Raw genomic sequence first — 17,399 nt, forward strand, 5'->3', positions numbered from 1 at the left:
AGTTCTCAATAGCCTTATGTTAATATGGCCATGACATGGGTCCTGGCATCCCTTGGAACTTCTCCATGATCAAGACCTTGAACTTTGATATTCTCATCTCAGAGTAAACCCTTTTTGGCCTTGGTTTTAATTGTCTTATATTTTTCCCCTTTGTGTCCTTCTGGTACTGCTTAAGTCTATGTTTAGATTTAGTTGATCTGTTCAACATTAGGATTACCATTTCTTGTAACCTTTGCTCTTTGCTGTTCTATCATTCTTTACTTCCTTATCCCCAACCCTGACTTCTGTCATTTATTCTCTGCCCCAGGCTGTTGAATGTTGCTGGAAAAAAGTTTCAATACCACACTCTTTGGAGCTGCTGCAAATTATGACTATTAACTAACCCCAGCAAGCGGATGAGCAGCCTTTTTATTTTCCTTCTGTTGATATTCTGTGTGTTTCACTCTCCTCAGTTCCTCAACCTGAGCATAGGACTTTATTGAATTGGTCTCACTGAGGTGCAGAGCACAAACTCCCGTGTCACAAAGGTTCAGGATATGTTCTTTGGAGTTAGGCAGTCTTGGGTTTGTTTCTTGGATCTGCCTTTTCCTGGCATTGTGGCCTTCAGAGAGTTATCTGACCACTTTCACCCACATTTTTCTCACCTCAAATAAGAGGGCTTGTCTTATAAATCTGTTGTGAAGACTAAGTGACATGAACTATGTAAAGTGTTTTGGACAGCGATTGGCAAGTAGAGGGTGACCTACAATAGTAGCTGTTTTTGTTGCCATTTTCACATAATTGTGGATGAATCCAGCTGATATTTCAAACTGAACATGGAATTAAGATTCTCTCTGGTTTCTTTTACACCAATTCATTCACAAAGGTAATGATTCCCACACCTTTGTATCTAGTCTGTACGTTTGATAACCAAACCATATTTTTGCTAAAAGGTGAAAAGTGTATCCATATATACATATATGTTACTTTTTAGTAAAAAATATGGTTTGGTTATCAAAAATTTATGTAGGAATATACATATATATATTTAATAAATATTTCTATCACCAGATTGCAAAAGATACACAAAAATAGACACTAAGAAAATGAGAAAGATAAAATTAACAGTATTTTAAAATGTCTTATAAATACTGATGACTTCATTGCATTATTCACTAATATCTCAAGGCACAGAGATTTTTAGGGCACAGTTCACAGCTACTAAAATGGGCATTAATTCAGACTTCAAGTTATCTTGAGGTTTTCAAACATTTTTTCTGATTTGTTATTATATCTGATTAGATGGCCATTATTTTTAATCTTGTGATATAGCTGAAGAAGAGCTTGTCCTAAAAGTAGAAATTTCATTTTCCCTTTTTACAGTTCTTTATTTATTATTGTATTTCTAGTACTCCCTTTTATTGATATTTGATAAAAAGTTAATCCAGTAGTTTGTTTTTTAAGGGTTACTTTAATTACAACTTGATACAAATGTGTAAATTTATTTATCCAATGATGTAAACTCTAATGCATCACTGCACATTGAAAATGAACAATTAATAAAAACAAAGTGCTATTGGTGGTTAACCAGCTGTACTACAGACCAGTCTACCTTCCCAGGAACACTGTAAGTGCTACATGCATCAATAGCCTTGTGATGACACTGCTGTTACGTCATATATTCATATTAGCAAACTTTAATTGCTTTCTCTTTTTGTTCTACATAAAAAATGGCAAATAGAAGTTCAACCATTTAGTTCCCTTATCTATTCATCTTGTGGTGGGGTATGAACACGCTGCTTTAGAGATCTCTACCCCAAAATACCACCGGTTTAATTTTCTTGTGAATGAATTTGATAATACTTTCCTTCTGCTAGGAATGTGTAATGGCTTTTCATCATCTAGAGAATAAAATCCGAACTCTTTAGCCTCTTAATGAAGGGCTTGCTTGATTTGGCTCCAGCCTGCCATTTCAATCTTATCCAATGCTCATCCTCATTTACTCTGTCTTCTGGGCAAACTAGACTGTGCGTTCCTCAAAAAAGCCTTTTACTTTTCTTTCTGTCATAAGTCAGGCTTCCAAAGGAAAAAATAAGACTTTGAGATGAAGGTTTGTCTACAAGAAGTTTCCTGGGATGTGCCATTGGGAACAATTCCTGTAAGGGAGTAGGAGAATCTCAACCAACTCCTCCCTCTGCCCATTTTCATGGGGAGCTTTGGGGCTCCTCTGATTATTCTGTATTGAGAAAAGGAGGCCAGGCCTTTGAATACTGGCAGGAACCAGTCATTAAAATGTGAGCTGCCCTCAGGAAGGGTGAGCAGCACAGTATCTACTGAACATTCTTTCTGCTGTGGGATCCTTCTGTGACCAACAGTGTTTGTCCAGATCGTAATTCTTTTAAGCCCATCTTAAATTGCCCTGGATTCATGAACTCGTTTCTAATTTACTAGCTGGAGGTAGACTTGTCTCTTCTTTTGAAGCCTAATATCATTTTGTAAAATTGTGTTCATTAGTTTATTCATCCCATTTTAAGTACTTACTATGTGAGTTAATTACACATTAGTTACTTTAAGTATTCATTTGCTGAAAGGTGTCAAACAGTTTATATTCATTGGACAGCTTTATTACAGGCAAAGAATACAGTATGGCAACAGCAGAAGAAGGATATGCATTAAACTGAATTTAAAAATCTCAGACTCTGGCTTCTTTGTTCTCCCACTCCTGGGTCATGAAGAATATCCTTTTGTCTCTAGGTCTTTAACCACCACTAGTGTATATGAAACATTTTGCTACAGGAAACTCAGTATCTGTCAGTAGTCAGGTTCTCTTACAGTGAACTGATCACATAGATATATTCCATGTATATGGCTAGCCTTGGTCATCAAGTTTCACCACACTCTGCTGAAACCAGATATTATTAAATTGCCTTATTTGTTAAATTAGTATTACTAAGTCCATTTTTATATCCATTTATTATTACCATATATAGTTAATAAGCTAGGGTGGCCTGACTTCAAACAACCCACAGACCTATAAGTGCAAAACATTATTTGTCTAGTTAGTACAGTTGATCTTCATTATTCCTGGTTTCTGTATTTGCAAACTTGTCTATTCACTAAAATGTATTTGTAATCCTAAAATCAACACTTACAGCACGTTTACCGTCATTCCACAGACATGAGCAAAGCAGCAAAACTTTGTCACCCTATGAGCAGCTTGCCAGCTGAAGTCAAACAAGGCATTGCTCTGCCGTCTTGTTTCAACTTTATGAACACAGATTGGAGATAGTAGAGGCCATGCAGTGCAGTGCAAGATGCTTCATCTTTGGGATCAATTGGGGTGCATTTTAATCCCAGCTCTAGCACCTGTTAGTGAGGTGGCCTCAGGCACTTAATGCTTTAGAACCTCAGTTTTTCTTTCATAAAATAAAACAGAATCTACTAGTTGCAAGCATTAAGGATTATAACCTATAATCTATGTGAGATTTGTATATCTATGTATGTGGGTATACCTATGTACATGTGTGTACACACACACACACACACACACATGTGTATGTCTTTAAAAACAAAAGGTCTGTGTTCCCTAATTTAGTGTTCATCATGACTATAGAACATAACTACCATGAATAACAAGGATCCACTGTATATTGTATAGCATTGGTTAAGAGTCACCATCAAGCCAGGGAGCTCTAATGGTAACCATGCTGTCCAATCCAGACCAACTGAGATTCAACCATGCTTGCACTATATAACAAATTTTCATATACATTTTATGAGGGACATAAAGATATTTTTTAAAACACATATGCAAAGTCTTGCCCCAGGTAAGAAATTTAGCAGGGAGGAGTTGAGTTCAACAAGAAAACAAATAAATGCAAACAAGAAAACAAAGCAAGGTAGAAATAAAAACGTATTTTTTTTTTTTTTTTAGAAAAAGATATGTAAAAGGTACGTAAAGTTAGAAGTCAGATATTTCCTGCTAGGCCCTGCTCCCACATTCATCATGTATTTATTGAACACATGTCACATTTCATCTTGCATTAGAGTAATTTTTTTTAGATTACTTATTCCTTTACAATGTCATAAGCTACTTGGGAGTAATGAGTAGATTGTTCATGTCTTTCAATTCTCCTTAACATTCAGTGCAATAGCTTGCACATTGTAAATATCTAATGTTTGTTGAGTGAATGAAAGATTGGATGAATGTGGCCACCCACTGTAGTTATCTAACGTTCTCCCTACTCCTTTTTCTGAGTTTCTCAGAAACAAACTAGTTGAGGGACCAGCTTTTGATGAATTAATGTAAGGGAGAAAATGTATTTCCATTTATGATGCGCTTTTAATTATTATTTATTTTTATTTTATTCTGTTAGTGGGACTATACATGCTTTAAGTCAAAAAGAGGAATAATGGGGAAATTTATGAGCTAGTATCTCCATTGACTTCGAAGTCAGACGAAGCTCGTCCTATGTGTGGATTGATAGGCTAATCTGTGGGTAATATCTGATTTGGTCTACTGAGTAAGATTTTCTGGCCTTCTTATTTTAATACATTCTGAAATATTTCAAACATACAAAAGAATACAGGGAATTCAAATACTAAAGTTTTGTCAAACTTGCTGTAGTTTGCTGCTGGCCTTTTAGGGCCTTACCACAGGTTATCCGTCTTAGGTGTCAATTAAATAATTGGCCCAATTAATTGATTAGTTGCTAGAATGAGCCTTATTCTCTTTCCTTTTTACTCAGAGATGACAGCTATCCTGTTACTATGTATTTATGTATTTGAGAATAATATATAATATTCTTTTACATACTTTACGCTTTAAATAGTATTTGCTGTACCTAATTTTCTGTGACTTGTTTTGCCAAAAATTTTGAGATTTATATATGTTGATATTTTGGGTTTAGGTCCTTTATTTTCACTAATGTATACAATTTGAATTTCTGAATACATCATAATTAATTTATCAATATCTATTGATGGACATTTAGGTTGTCATAGTTTGGGGTTTTTTTGGTTACTAATAAATAACCAAATTATTACACAAATCGTTGTTTTAACATGATTTTGTGTAATGACGTAAGAGAAACCTATCACTACATTCAATAGAGTAAAACTGGTAAAATATGTATAAAAATATATAGCAAAATAAAATATTAACTTCCAATAAGAATAGGGTAGATCATTTTTTAATTTCTCTGTCCTATGAAATTGTCAGAATATTTACTGAGACTTCGTCTTCTGAAGAAACATAAAATACTTTTACAGTTCAATTTTAAATACACTAGGATCAATTTCTTAAAAAGTGATCATTGTGAATTGAGGGACTGTATTATGTGCGGTGATCATAAGGATGGCCTTTAAATCAGATAGCAACGGGCTCCTGGATCTGCTACTAATTAGCTAAGAGGCCCTGGCCAAGGTAAAAATTAACATCTTCAAGTCTGAGTTCCTCATGAGTAAGAAGGGGATAACTGTTGAATCCACTTCATAGGGTTGTAAATGAGACATAAATGCATGAAAACTGAGGAATTTTTCATATACTAAGGAAGCATCAATAAATAGGGGGAAAATTGTCAACAAATTTGAGACTTTCTATTTAGGCATATATTTTTTTAAATTTTAGTGCTTTAAATAAGCCACATTTTTACATTTGATTTGGATGACTGCTATTATTATAGTAGCAACTTCTGAAAATTTTGGGGGGTCAATATCATAGTTCTCCAAACATACAACATGTAAAATGGGATATTTTTGTAACCTCAGGAGCTAAACATCATTCACATTTGAAAATCCATCATGGCATGCAGAATTCCAATCCTGTGCAATTTGCGTTAAAGTAGCACATCAGTGGGAAACAGGAGCTTCTTTATCCTTAACACAGGGATTTCTAAGTACAAAAAAAGGAGTGTTATTTTGTTAATAACAAAACAAGTATTTGGTATCAGTTGTGCGAAGAAAAACTTTTGGAAATTGCTGTAGAGTACTTGAAAATTAGGTTGAATAAAACATGATGATGGACTTTTAAGACCTCACCACAGGTTCTCTGAGTTAGGTGTCAAAACAGTGCATTTTTAACACCAAAAGGAACTTGCAAAGACTCATTCATGCTGTGGCCCACTATGATGCTGCACAAGAGTAAGCATTATATACACTTTACAGAAATGGGTTTGTGTAGCTGAATCTTCGATAAATGCTAGAGTTCTGGAACAGGAATTGGATTGGTCTAAGCCTGTCTTTTGTATATTAATGTGCTTTCACAGCAAAGGTATGTGAATTAACACAGACTAAAGTATTTTCAAGGAAAGACATTTATCTCCTTATAGCCTTCTGTGATGGATTGTTCAGAGCTAAAGACACACTAGGCCAGAACCAAATCTCCTGCTGCCCTATATAGTTTTTACAATCTCCTTTTAAGTAACACAAAGTCAGGGCAGTCTCACTGCCAGACCAACACTTCTTTAGGAATCTTCCCGTAATATACAGGATAGAACCATCTCTAATAGAAATCAACACTTTATTTTCAAAGTAAGCACTTCAAAAGGTTGCTTGAACAAGAAAAGACACATTTTTTGAGCTGTGTGTTATTTGACAGTTAACATCACATTGCTCTGTGGATTACGATGCACTGAATGTTATATTTTAGTCTGATGCAGTTTAAGTTGAACTGTGTAAACAGTGATAGATGTTTGGTTAGTGTTAATATGCAAGATGCCGTGATTAGGTATGATTATTTTTTTAATCACCACACTCTCTTTTTGTAATCTTCCTTTGATCTCTAACAGACAGTGAGAAAAAAACTGTAATTTAAAATATATTGACTTTGACTCATAAATTAATTTTTGCATTGCAAATTTATTGATATCTATAATATATAGCAAGATGGTAAAATAACTTGTCTGCAAAAAAAGATGTAAACTTCTATCTCTTTTACAAATTGTATCTAATGCCATTTTCTCTTTTAAATTCTTGAATCTTAATTTCAAATAGGAAACCTATAAGCAAAATTTTATGAAAACATTTGAGATACAGCAAGGAAGTAAGGTAGTTTCATCTGAATAATCATAGCTGAACTCATATGAATTTTCTTGTCCTCATATTATCTTGCTTTTTTTGATAAGCATGGGATTGGGAGCCACCTTTTTGTTTGTTTTCCAATGCATACAATCATTCTTACAGAGTTTGTATCTGTTCTGCTAGTTTACTGCCAGTTTCTTAAAATATTTTCTGCTATTGGGTTTTAAAACTGAAACAGATTAATCTTCTATTGCTTGAAGTGATTGAAGACTATTAATAAAGTATAAATTTCACACCTAACATTCAGTATTTTTAAATACTTTACTGTGACATGTTTCTAAAACTGTGTATTTTAATAAAGCCTGCTTCCATGTAAATGTATATAAAGTCAGCAGATGCATTTCTCAATAATCTTATAATCAGTTAGTTTACTTGTCATCTCACTTCAATCGATGATTTTCCTATGGTAACATTTAACTTACCTGATGCTAGTCATTATTAATGTATTTCTGTAGATTGTAAAACATCTAGTTATCACACTGTCTATGTTAGCTTGTTCCAGCTCATGATTTATTTTCATTTTTTCTAGGATATAGACCTGCAGCTAACTGGATTTGATTTATAAGAGAGAAATCTGCAGTCAATGCCCACTCTTGCCACACTGCTAATATGGAAAACAGAATGTTCAATAGGATATGGTCTGATAAATAGTGATGATTGAAGATGCTGCTCCAATACATGTGAAATCAATGGGAGATATCTGCTGTCTGAAGATCTTTCAGAGCTTTTCTCGACAAGCTCCCCTGTAAGAAATCGGAGGTATATTCTACCATTATACAGTCTTTCTCAAGTGGATATAAATACGTTTGCCTCACTGTAACCAGACAACTAGACAACTAATGTGGGACCATGGCACTGCCCAGATGCACGTGGCCAAATTATGTTTGGAGAGCAGTGATGGCATGCTTGGTACACCGGGGATTGGGTGCCCCATTGACTCTCTGTATGTTGGGATGTTTGCTTCAGGCTGGCCATGTGCTATCACAAAAATTGGATGATGTGGACCCACTGGTGACTACCAACTTTGGAAAGATAAGAGGGATTAAGAAGGAACTCAATAATGAAATTTTGGGGCCTGTTATTCAATTTCTTGGGGTTCCATATGCAGCCCCACCAACAGGGGAACGTCGTTTTCAGCCTCCAGAACCACCATCTCCCTGGTCAGATATCAGAAATGCCACTCAATTTGCTCCTGTGTGTCCCCAGAATATCATTGATGGCAGATTGCCAGAAGTCATGCTTCCTGTGTGGTTTACTAATAACTTGGATGTGGTTTCATCATATGTGCAAGACCAGAGCGAAGACTGCCTATATTTAAATATATATGTCCCGACTGAGGATGGTGAGTTTATTGCAGGAAAAACAGGGAGATATATTTATATATTTCTTCTATTCTAAGTTCTAACAATATTAATTCATGTGTACTGGTAGTATGCATGGCTTTTCCTGTTGGCATGTAGACATATTTTACATGCGTGCATGGTGCTCTTTTTGTTTATGTGTGTCAGTGTATCTGTACTTATTTTTTTCCTGTGCTTACTCATTTTCTTTCCTCCACAGCACGTATATTTAGGTAGAAATGGGTTTCTAATTTCCATTTCCTACCAAATGACTTCTGAGAAGATGCATCAACATTTCCTCATTGCATGTGCAGGCTCAACGAATTGGGGATCTTTCGCACTCAGTAAATGCAGGAGCGTATTGAGTTAGATAGTGGTGTTGCATGTTCCGGCGGTCTGTGATGGAGCGCCATGTTATTTTCTAGTCTTCTATTCATTTTTCAGTAAAAAGAATATCCAAGGAATGTGCCAGAAAGCCCGGCAAGAAAATATGTAGAAAAGGAGGTATGTATAAAAGTGGAAATTAAAAATGGGGGAAAAAGCTTGCAGAGGAAGAACAAGATACTCTCCCTAAGGATGATTTGCTGATGCTGGGAAGTAAATGGTTAGGTGATGTTTGGAATCTGATGAAGGCTGTCAAGGAATATAAAGGTGTTTAAGGAGAGCTCTAGCTGAGTAGATTACATTGGCAAAACTCATTGGTTGTGCCTTGTGTTCTGGTGCTGGTAGCATCGGCAAGAGTTGAATCTTGGCTTTGAGTTTGTGTTTAGTGGAATATGTACTTAGGCTATTATGATACCTGCAAGGAACCAAAACAATGCTGTCTTAGGAACTGGTAACTTTGATCTCTGAACTCTTTTCTACAGATATATATTTGTGTTCCTCTTAGAATTTGATCACTCAATCACAAATCTAGTTGTTTTGTTTATTCTCAGCATTCCATCTGAACACTCTATGGACTTTCTCATCCTAAGGATAAATTTTCCATAATTATCGAGCAATTATTATTATTAAGGTAATAGTGTTTTTTTCTTAGTCTTTTCATTTTCAGTCACTTTTCCAGAGGAGAATGAGATTTTGCAGATTTGATACTAAATATTTACAGTCTTAAAATTACTTTAACATTTTTATATTTACGTTAAACAATTTAAAACATAGAGAAGTGCATGATTCAGAAGCTACAATTAAATCAACCTTCAAATCATCCTCTAGCCAGATTGAGCAAATGTAGACACTGACAGCTGCAAGCTTGCATCTGAATGTAGCTTGTCCACACTCCACTTTTATATAACATTCAGGAAATCACTCATAGGAGAGTATGCTTTTCTATGGCAGTAAATCATCTAAGTGTTATTTTGACCTTGTTCATAACTTTGTAGAATTTCCAGTCTTCATACAGAAGTCATATTAATATTCTAATGCTGCACATTCTATCTCTCTATGCACTTCTAATATCCTGGCTGGACCAAGTCAGATTTCATTATAGCATCCTTGTGGGGCAGGGAATGTCTAAACTGTTCTGTTTTACTGGGATTGCATTTATATGGAAGACACTTTATAAATAACAAAATTCATAACTCAGTTCAGAATTATTTGCATTAAATTGAGGGTTTTTTTGTTTGCTTTGTCTTTGCTGTTATTTCTTGGGTAATACTGGTAGAGTGGGATTTAACCTTCATTCTTTATTGATGTTATGAATTGGGTTAAAAGCACACTATACTTAAGAAGATGGATATGGAGGCAATAAGGGTGTTTTAAATGACTAAAAAAAGTCTCTTTTTTTCTGCAAATGAAAATAACTGCAGTAATTTACATACCTTTAACTAATGTACAATACTGCAGTAGTTATTATGATGCAGCTTATCAAGCATGTGTAATTAGCTAAGTGACTTTCACCTCCTATTACAAAGATGTTGATTCACAAAGTCATAAATAAAGATGCTATTGAAGAATGCATAGAGCATAATAAATAAAAACATGTATGATGAAGAAAAAGATAAGAGCACCAAAAGGTAAGCTAGTGAGTGAGAAAGTGACCTTTCTTCTCATACAACTTTAGAGGATAAAAGATTTATTAGAAAATTCTTTTTCATTGTTCTTTGTATTGTTGGTTCCATTTGCTTTAGTAAGAGAGTTGGCAAAGAGATGTGTAGGCAATGCTATTTACCTTCACAAACTCTGAACTAAGTAATAATTAGAATGAGGACAACATCTATCAATGCCCACTTGAGCCTGTATGGTTTACAGTTTAAGTCTGTTGTGCTTATTCATACTATTAACTATGCATTCTAAAAATCATTTTGGCTTGGGAATTTAATATATCCAATTATTATTATTAAATACATTCTGCTTATTTATTAGCTCTTTGTACATTATCCTAAAGTCTAAATAACAAAAAATTTTGATGTAATTTTATTATATAAATAGTATTTTTAAAATAAACAAAAACTAAAGTTTAGAGTTTAGCTTTTAACTAGAGGAGTAGAAATCATTTTTCCGAACTTTTACCTGTTTTTTAAAATTATTTTTCTACCATGAAGGGGCTATTTTGGTTATTTCAAGATACCATATTTTGAGAGTCAAGAAATTATTAGTCATTTTATATCTGTTTATATATATACTAATATATACTGCATGTGGACTGTGAGATTTTCAGTAGAATGCCAGGAGTGTATAAATGATGGTTTAGGAACTGTGAGAATAGTTGCTTTGCCAGGACTTTATGAATGATGGTTCAGGAACTGTGAGAATGGCTGCTTTGCCTTTTATCTAGATGCCATTAAAATCCTGTCTTGTTATTATTTATTCTTTTATTATGTATGGATCACCCGCAGAGACAGATGGACTCCCATCCCTGAGCCAAGTACTCTATAATCTGTGCATATTGTATTCATGCAAAACTATTTCCTAATTGCCAATTACAAGCCACATACTATTCAAGTCAGTCCTCTTCCCATAGAACTTATAATCAAACAACTTTACAAAGAGCAAAGTATTTTCTGTACTTTGTTGTGTATAAAAGAAAAGAAATCTTATCCCTCCTCCAAGAGATGTTGTTGTATAATTTTTAAATAGAGCATTTACAATATTTTCCTGCAATTAAAGAAAAAAGCTCATTTTTATCAATAGGCTGCCTTCATTTTAAAACGGGTCCCAGTTGTACTTTTTAATCTGTTTTTTAATATTTCCCATGATAGTTTTAGCCATATGTTAATTACCCTCTAGATCTTTCTTCAGAGTTTTATCCTTACAAAATGGAAAAGAAGAATGAATTCTTAAAATGAGATGATTTTCAACACTTGAACAAACAGGCAGATAACATGATAGAAACTGGAGTTTGGTTGTGGAGAACAGACACCTGGTTTTATATATTAGGTGTTTTGCGTAATTTATCCATTTAATCATCATAGCAACATTAGGAGAAAAGTATATTACTCTGTCTGTTTTTTAATTTTAAACTTTTTATCTCTATTTTACAAGTAAGAAGGTAGACTCTGAAAAGTTAGGTATTCCAACCTTACCACTGACTGCTAGTTAGTGGTAGAGGCAAGTTTGGCCTTAATTCTTTTTTACATTAGATAGATTTCCGTTATGTTAAATTACCTCCTGTGATGATTTCCATAGCAGAGACTTATATGTATCCATCCTTCCTCTCTCTTTTTTCCTTCTTTCTTTAACATATTCAAATATGTCATGAGTTCTTTTTATTCTATCAGTTGACCGTATTTTAGACAGACTTAATGCTCACCTTAATTGAATTGAATCAAGCTAATGTTAGCAGCCAATTTCCAAAAATATATTCAGTAATCATTTAGTGAATACTTTAAACCTCAATTACTTTTGCACCAATCTAATAATACCACATGCTTCTTACTGTCCAGATTAAGATCCCCACATATTCCTCCTGGCTGCTATCAAGGAGTTGCTTTAACTTGCTTAAGTTGCCCTCTGTTTCTTTAGGTTGCTCTCCTGTGAGAGTCGCTAACAAACAAGAAAGTGGTCAAATATTAGGCAGTAAACATGAGAAGGAGAAACAAAGGACCCAGAGAGGATTCACAAACACATTGTCTGGCTCATGGATTCTCTAGAGTTGTGTAGTCTTGTGTTTCTCCAGCACTTTTACTATTATTTGCATAGCTCTTCTAAGATGGATACAGAACTAATTTTCATTCCTGCACTTGTGAGACATTAACTTGCTTTTCTATTTACCCCAATTTGTATTGTGCAGAAGATTAAAATCTTTGTATATGACTCTGGTACAATCATTTACTCTTTGAGCATTTTGGTTGTGATTTTCAAAAGTGTTTTATTTTTACGTGCTCTGGTTCATGGTCTTTACCTGAGATAATATTGAATTCTTTCAAGAGCCTTTTCCACAGGTTTTTGGTTTGTCTGGTTGTCTATTTAACATAGGGACTGATTTTTTTCCTAATTTAATATGTATAACAATGACTCCTAGTACTGTCAAGGTTTTTAAGACTCTAAAAGGGGATTATATTCCAGAATGTTCTTCCTTTTTGCTTATACATTTCTCACTCATTTACTTATTCATTTGACAAATATTTATTGAGTACTTACTCTGTGCTGAGTATTGCTCTAGGTACAGAGTAAATAAAAGAAGACAAAAACCTTTCCTGCTTGTATAAAGCTTACAACCTAGTGGTAGAGACAGTTTGTAAATGATGAACACAATAAAAACTAAATTAAAAAGGTGTGAGAGGGTGAGAAATTGAAACAGAGTATGAAAGACCAAGAGTGCTGGTATGGAGAGTGAAAATAGTTAAAAATAAAATGAAGACTACCTCATTCGAGCAAAGATCTGAAGGAGATAAAGTGAGTATCTAGAGAAAGATATTTAAGGAACAATTAGGAATATAGCAGATCTGGAAAGGGGGAAAAGAGAGAGAGACAATGAGATTCAGAATAATCTGACTTGATATTTTTAAAAAGTCACTCTGGTGGATGTATTGAGAGTAGGTTGTAGGAGAGCATGGAGAAATGGGGAGAGTAAGAGGAGGCTCCAGGTAAGACTTGGTCATGGTCCAGGCTCAAACCAGGGTAGTAACCACGGAAGTGATAGATTCTTCATATATTTTAAAGATCACATTCCTTGATCAATTTGCTGTGGGCTGTGAAAGAAAAGAAGAAGTCAAAGAAGATTACTGTGTTTTTGATCTGAATACCTGGAAGAATAGATTTGCCATCAATTAAGATGGAAAGGAAGAAGGGTTAGGGGAGAAGCAGAGTACAAAAATAAGTTTAGTTTTGGACATGTTTAATTTGAGGTGACCCTTAGACATTCAAGTAAAGACATCAAAAAGCCAGTTTCTTGAACCAATATCTTGAATTAAGGTAGAGAGAAAGATCTATGTAGAGATATAAATTTGGCAGTTACTCTAATATAGAAGGTAAAGATTTCAAGTCATGAGCTTGAGAGAGAATAAAAGGAAGTGAATGAAGATAACAAAAGAAACAAGACAACAAGGTTTAATTTATAGGAACATTCCAACATTATGAGGTCTGGAAGAAGAGAAGGAAAGCAATGGAAACTGAGAAAGAATTATGTATGAGGTGGTAGGTAAACCAAGATTCTTTTTGTTGGCCTGGAAGTTAAGTAAGGAAAATGTCTCCAAGTGGGCATAGTGATCAACTGTGCCAAATTCACTTTTGTGGGGCGGTGTGGGTTTTACACACTGGAGTGTGTCTAAGAGAGAATGGGTGAAGATTTGGAGTGGCTTAACATAAATAATTATTTTAAAGAGTTTTGCTTTTTAAAAAGTCATCAGAAAAATACGAGAAGTGAGGAAAATAGAGGTTGCTTTTGTTACGGTAGGTTAAGATAGAAGAAATAAAGAAATATTTTTATACAGCAGCAAATGAACAATTTTTAATACAGGCAAAAGATGGTAGAAATTCTGGAACAGTATCCTTCAGTAGGTGAGAAAGGTGGGATTTGCAGATTTTGAATTAAAGGAAGGAACGTGGGTAGAAAAATTAGTATGTTGCTATGCACAGTACATGAGTGTGAGTGCATGGGCAGAAGTATAGTGGGGTTCTGCTCTTATCTGATTCTTTCAATTGTTTGATGTGTAATGTTAAGGAAAATGAAGATAGAATTAACATCAGTGAGATCTTCCTGTGGTCTAGACATCATGGCATATTAATTTATTTGATATTGCAACAGCCTCGTGAGGTTCTCACCGTCACTTTCCAGATGTAGAAATGGAGGAACAAAGAAGTTAAATTACCTTGCCCAAAGATTCATAATTTGTTGTTGGCCAACTGTTCCTTTGAAAGGGTTATTTTAGAATGGAGGAACTAAAACACAACAACAAAAACAGCACAAAGCAACAATAAGAATCATGTTTATATGGGATTTAAGATCACATAGAAAATGAAATTGGTGACCAATTTGCTAGTAGAAAAATCACCACACACTGAAATAATTAAAACGCCTAGTTCACTTAGAGTTTGAAGATGAACGTAAAACTATATTGAACCAGAGATTTGGCTTCATATTTGAATTAGTAACTGTGGACAGATGTGGTTATGTCTTCTAAAAGCTAAACAGTGTAAGTTGGGACTCTGAAATGAAGTAGATCTAAAGGGCTGTAAAGTTTTAAAAGAACAACATCAGTTATTCCATTGTTTACTGACAGACAGAGACAGTCTCCTGAAGCAGATGATTAAAAGACCATTATAGTTGTCCAATTCAATTTTTCCAAAGAATAAATACTTTTTTTCTTATAGAAACTGGGGTTGAAGTTGAAAACATTTAAGATTTATGCCACCAGCAGAAAGAGTTATGCTAGAAAATAAATTCTTGGTAAAAACTGCTATCCTTTCTCCTACCGTATGTAATATCTTTCCTTATTTATTCTTTTCACATATATGGCATTCGATGAGCTTAATAATTAGAATGCAATGGTTTTTTTTTAAGTTGAGTTCTATATTACTTACCATTACACATTTTGTAGATAATATTCTGGTCTTTAATATCTCTCCTATGAATACTCTTCTCCTTCTTCCTCTCCTGGCAGGACATGCTAACGTAGCTTAGGACATGGCAGAATTCAAACGTCACACCAGTATAGACGTTTGCTAGTAACAATTCCGGAGAATCATTCTGAGTTTGATCACCTTAAACTCTGGACAAGTTGTAGAAGCATAATTTCTAATCATAAATCTTCACATAGCCTTTTATAACTGGACAGAGTACTTTATGTAACACTTCTTGTATAAGTTGCCTAGGCTGCTGTAACAAATTATCACAAACTGTGTGGTTTAAAACAATAGGGATTTATTCTCTCAAAGTCTGGAGTCAAGAAGTTTAAAATCAAGGAGTGGGAAGGATTGGCTCTTTCTGGAGGCTCTACAGGAGTACCTCCCTGCTTTTTTCTAGTGTCCAGAGGTTACTAATAGTCCTTGCTGTTCCTTGGCTTGTAGTTGCATCACTCCAATTCCTAGCTCTGTTGTCACATAGCTTTCTTTTCTGTGCGTCTCCCTACATCCCCATGTCTTCATGCGGTCTTCTTACACAGGTGCTGGCCCCTAGACTTAGGGCCCTTTCTAATCCAGTGTGACCTCATCTTCATTATATTTACAAAAGCCTATTTACAAATAAGGTCATTGTATCGGTTTGGTGGATTGCTGTAACAAAGTACCACAAACTGGGTAGCGTAAAGAGCAGAATTGTTGTTGTTGTTTTGCAGTTCTGGAGACTAACAAGTCTGATATCAGCACATGGGCATGGTTGGTTCTTTCTGAGGGCTGCGAAGAAGAATCAGTTCTGGGCCTCTCTTTGTGTCTTATCAATGGCTGTCTTCTCCCTGTGTCTCTTCACATGGCCTTCTGCCTGCGTATATGTCTGTGTTCCAATGGTCAATATTTTAGAAGGATACAAGTCATATTGGATTATGGCACAACCTAATGACCTCAGTGTAATTAATTATATCTGTAACGATCTCATTTCTAACTAAGGTCACATTTGAGGTACTCAGGTTAGGACTTTAACATATAGAATTTTGGGGAGACACAATTCAACCTATAACTGTCACATCCGAAGGTTCAGCTGGACATAAGTTATTGAAGGACACTAAGGACATTGCCACTTTTTTCCAAACTAATCCTCAGAATGATCCCAAATGTTTCTATCATTATGTCTGTTTTAAATGTTGAAAAACTATAGCTTATTGGGGTTAAATAAGTTGCCCAAGTTCACATGACTGTTAGGAGTACTGAGACTCCTGTTCAAATCAAAACTCAATGTGATAGCTCCCTTTACCACAATGACCCTTCCTACAGATAATGAATTTTCTGTGCCCTCCTGAGAAGTTCTTTTAATTTGTTTTTTGGTATTTTTCTATCAAGATAGGATACGATGCATTAGTCCATATGCTTTTATATATCCAAGTGTTTGACTTTGTGTCAACAAAATGATTCAGTTTTTTGATATATTTCTTGAATTTTAAACATTTTATCCAGATGGTTGCTTATATGCAAACATGGTTTAAGTTAAAATGAAGATCCTACCAATTTAAAACTGTAATATTATTGCTTTTCAGTTCTGTTCCATTTGTTACTTTAGGGAATTGAACAAAGTTATTTTTAAAATAATTTTTAAGTTAAGACCTAATTCTTTGTTTACTGTAATCCTATTCATTTGGTATCTATGAAATGATACCACTAAAGCAATTTAAGCATAGCTCATAATTTTCATGAAAGCCTGTAAAATGTTGCAAAAATCAGATTTAAGCAATGACGAAAAGAATCTTAATAAAAGGATCTGGAGTCATTGTAACCATAATTATCATTTTTAAAAGTAGAAAAATCTGATTAATGAACAGTGGTCCTAATTTTTTGGTCCCCATTGCAGGAATGAAGGAGGGAGTCTTCACTTTCCTTTTCTTCTTCTTCTTTTTTTTTTTCTTGAGGCAAAGATCTTTGGAGTAGTTATTCCACTTAAAAAAAAAAAAAAGACCATATCATCTCCTAGTCTAG

General features: G+C 34.6%; 1 protein-coding gene across 9 annotated transcripts in view; it reads left to right on the plus strand.

Moving 5' to 3' along the window:
* NLGN1 (neuroligin 1) overlaps positions 1-17,399 on the plus strand; it is a 905,219-nt gene that overhangs the window by 207,132 nt on the left and 680,688 nt on the right. For 8 of the 9 annotated variants that reach the window (XM_009446867.4, XM_009446866.5, XM_063807333.1 and 5 more), the window contains exon 2: positions 7,589-8,401. In XM_009446867.4, coding sequence (XP_009445142.1) covers positions 7,909-8,401 — 493 coding nt within the window. In that variant the 5' untranslated portion in view covers positions 7,589-7,908. Of the gene's footprint in view, positions 1-7,588; positions 8,402-8,843; positions 8,904-17,399 lie in introns of all 9 variants that reach the window. The other variant, XM_054681258.2, reaches the window with a different exon arrangement.

Source organism: Pan troglodytes, chromosome 2 (genome assembly GCF_028858775.2).
Source record: "Pan troglodytes isolate AG18354 chromosome 2, NHGRI_mPanTro3-v2.0_pri, whole genome shotgun sequence".
Taxonomy (NCBI): domain Eukaryota; kingdom Metazoa; phylum Chordata; class Mammalia; order Primates; family Hominidae; genus Pan; species Pan troglodytes.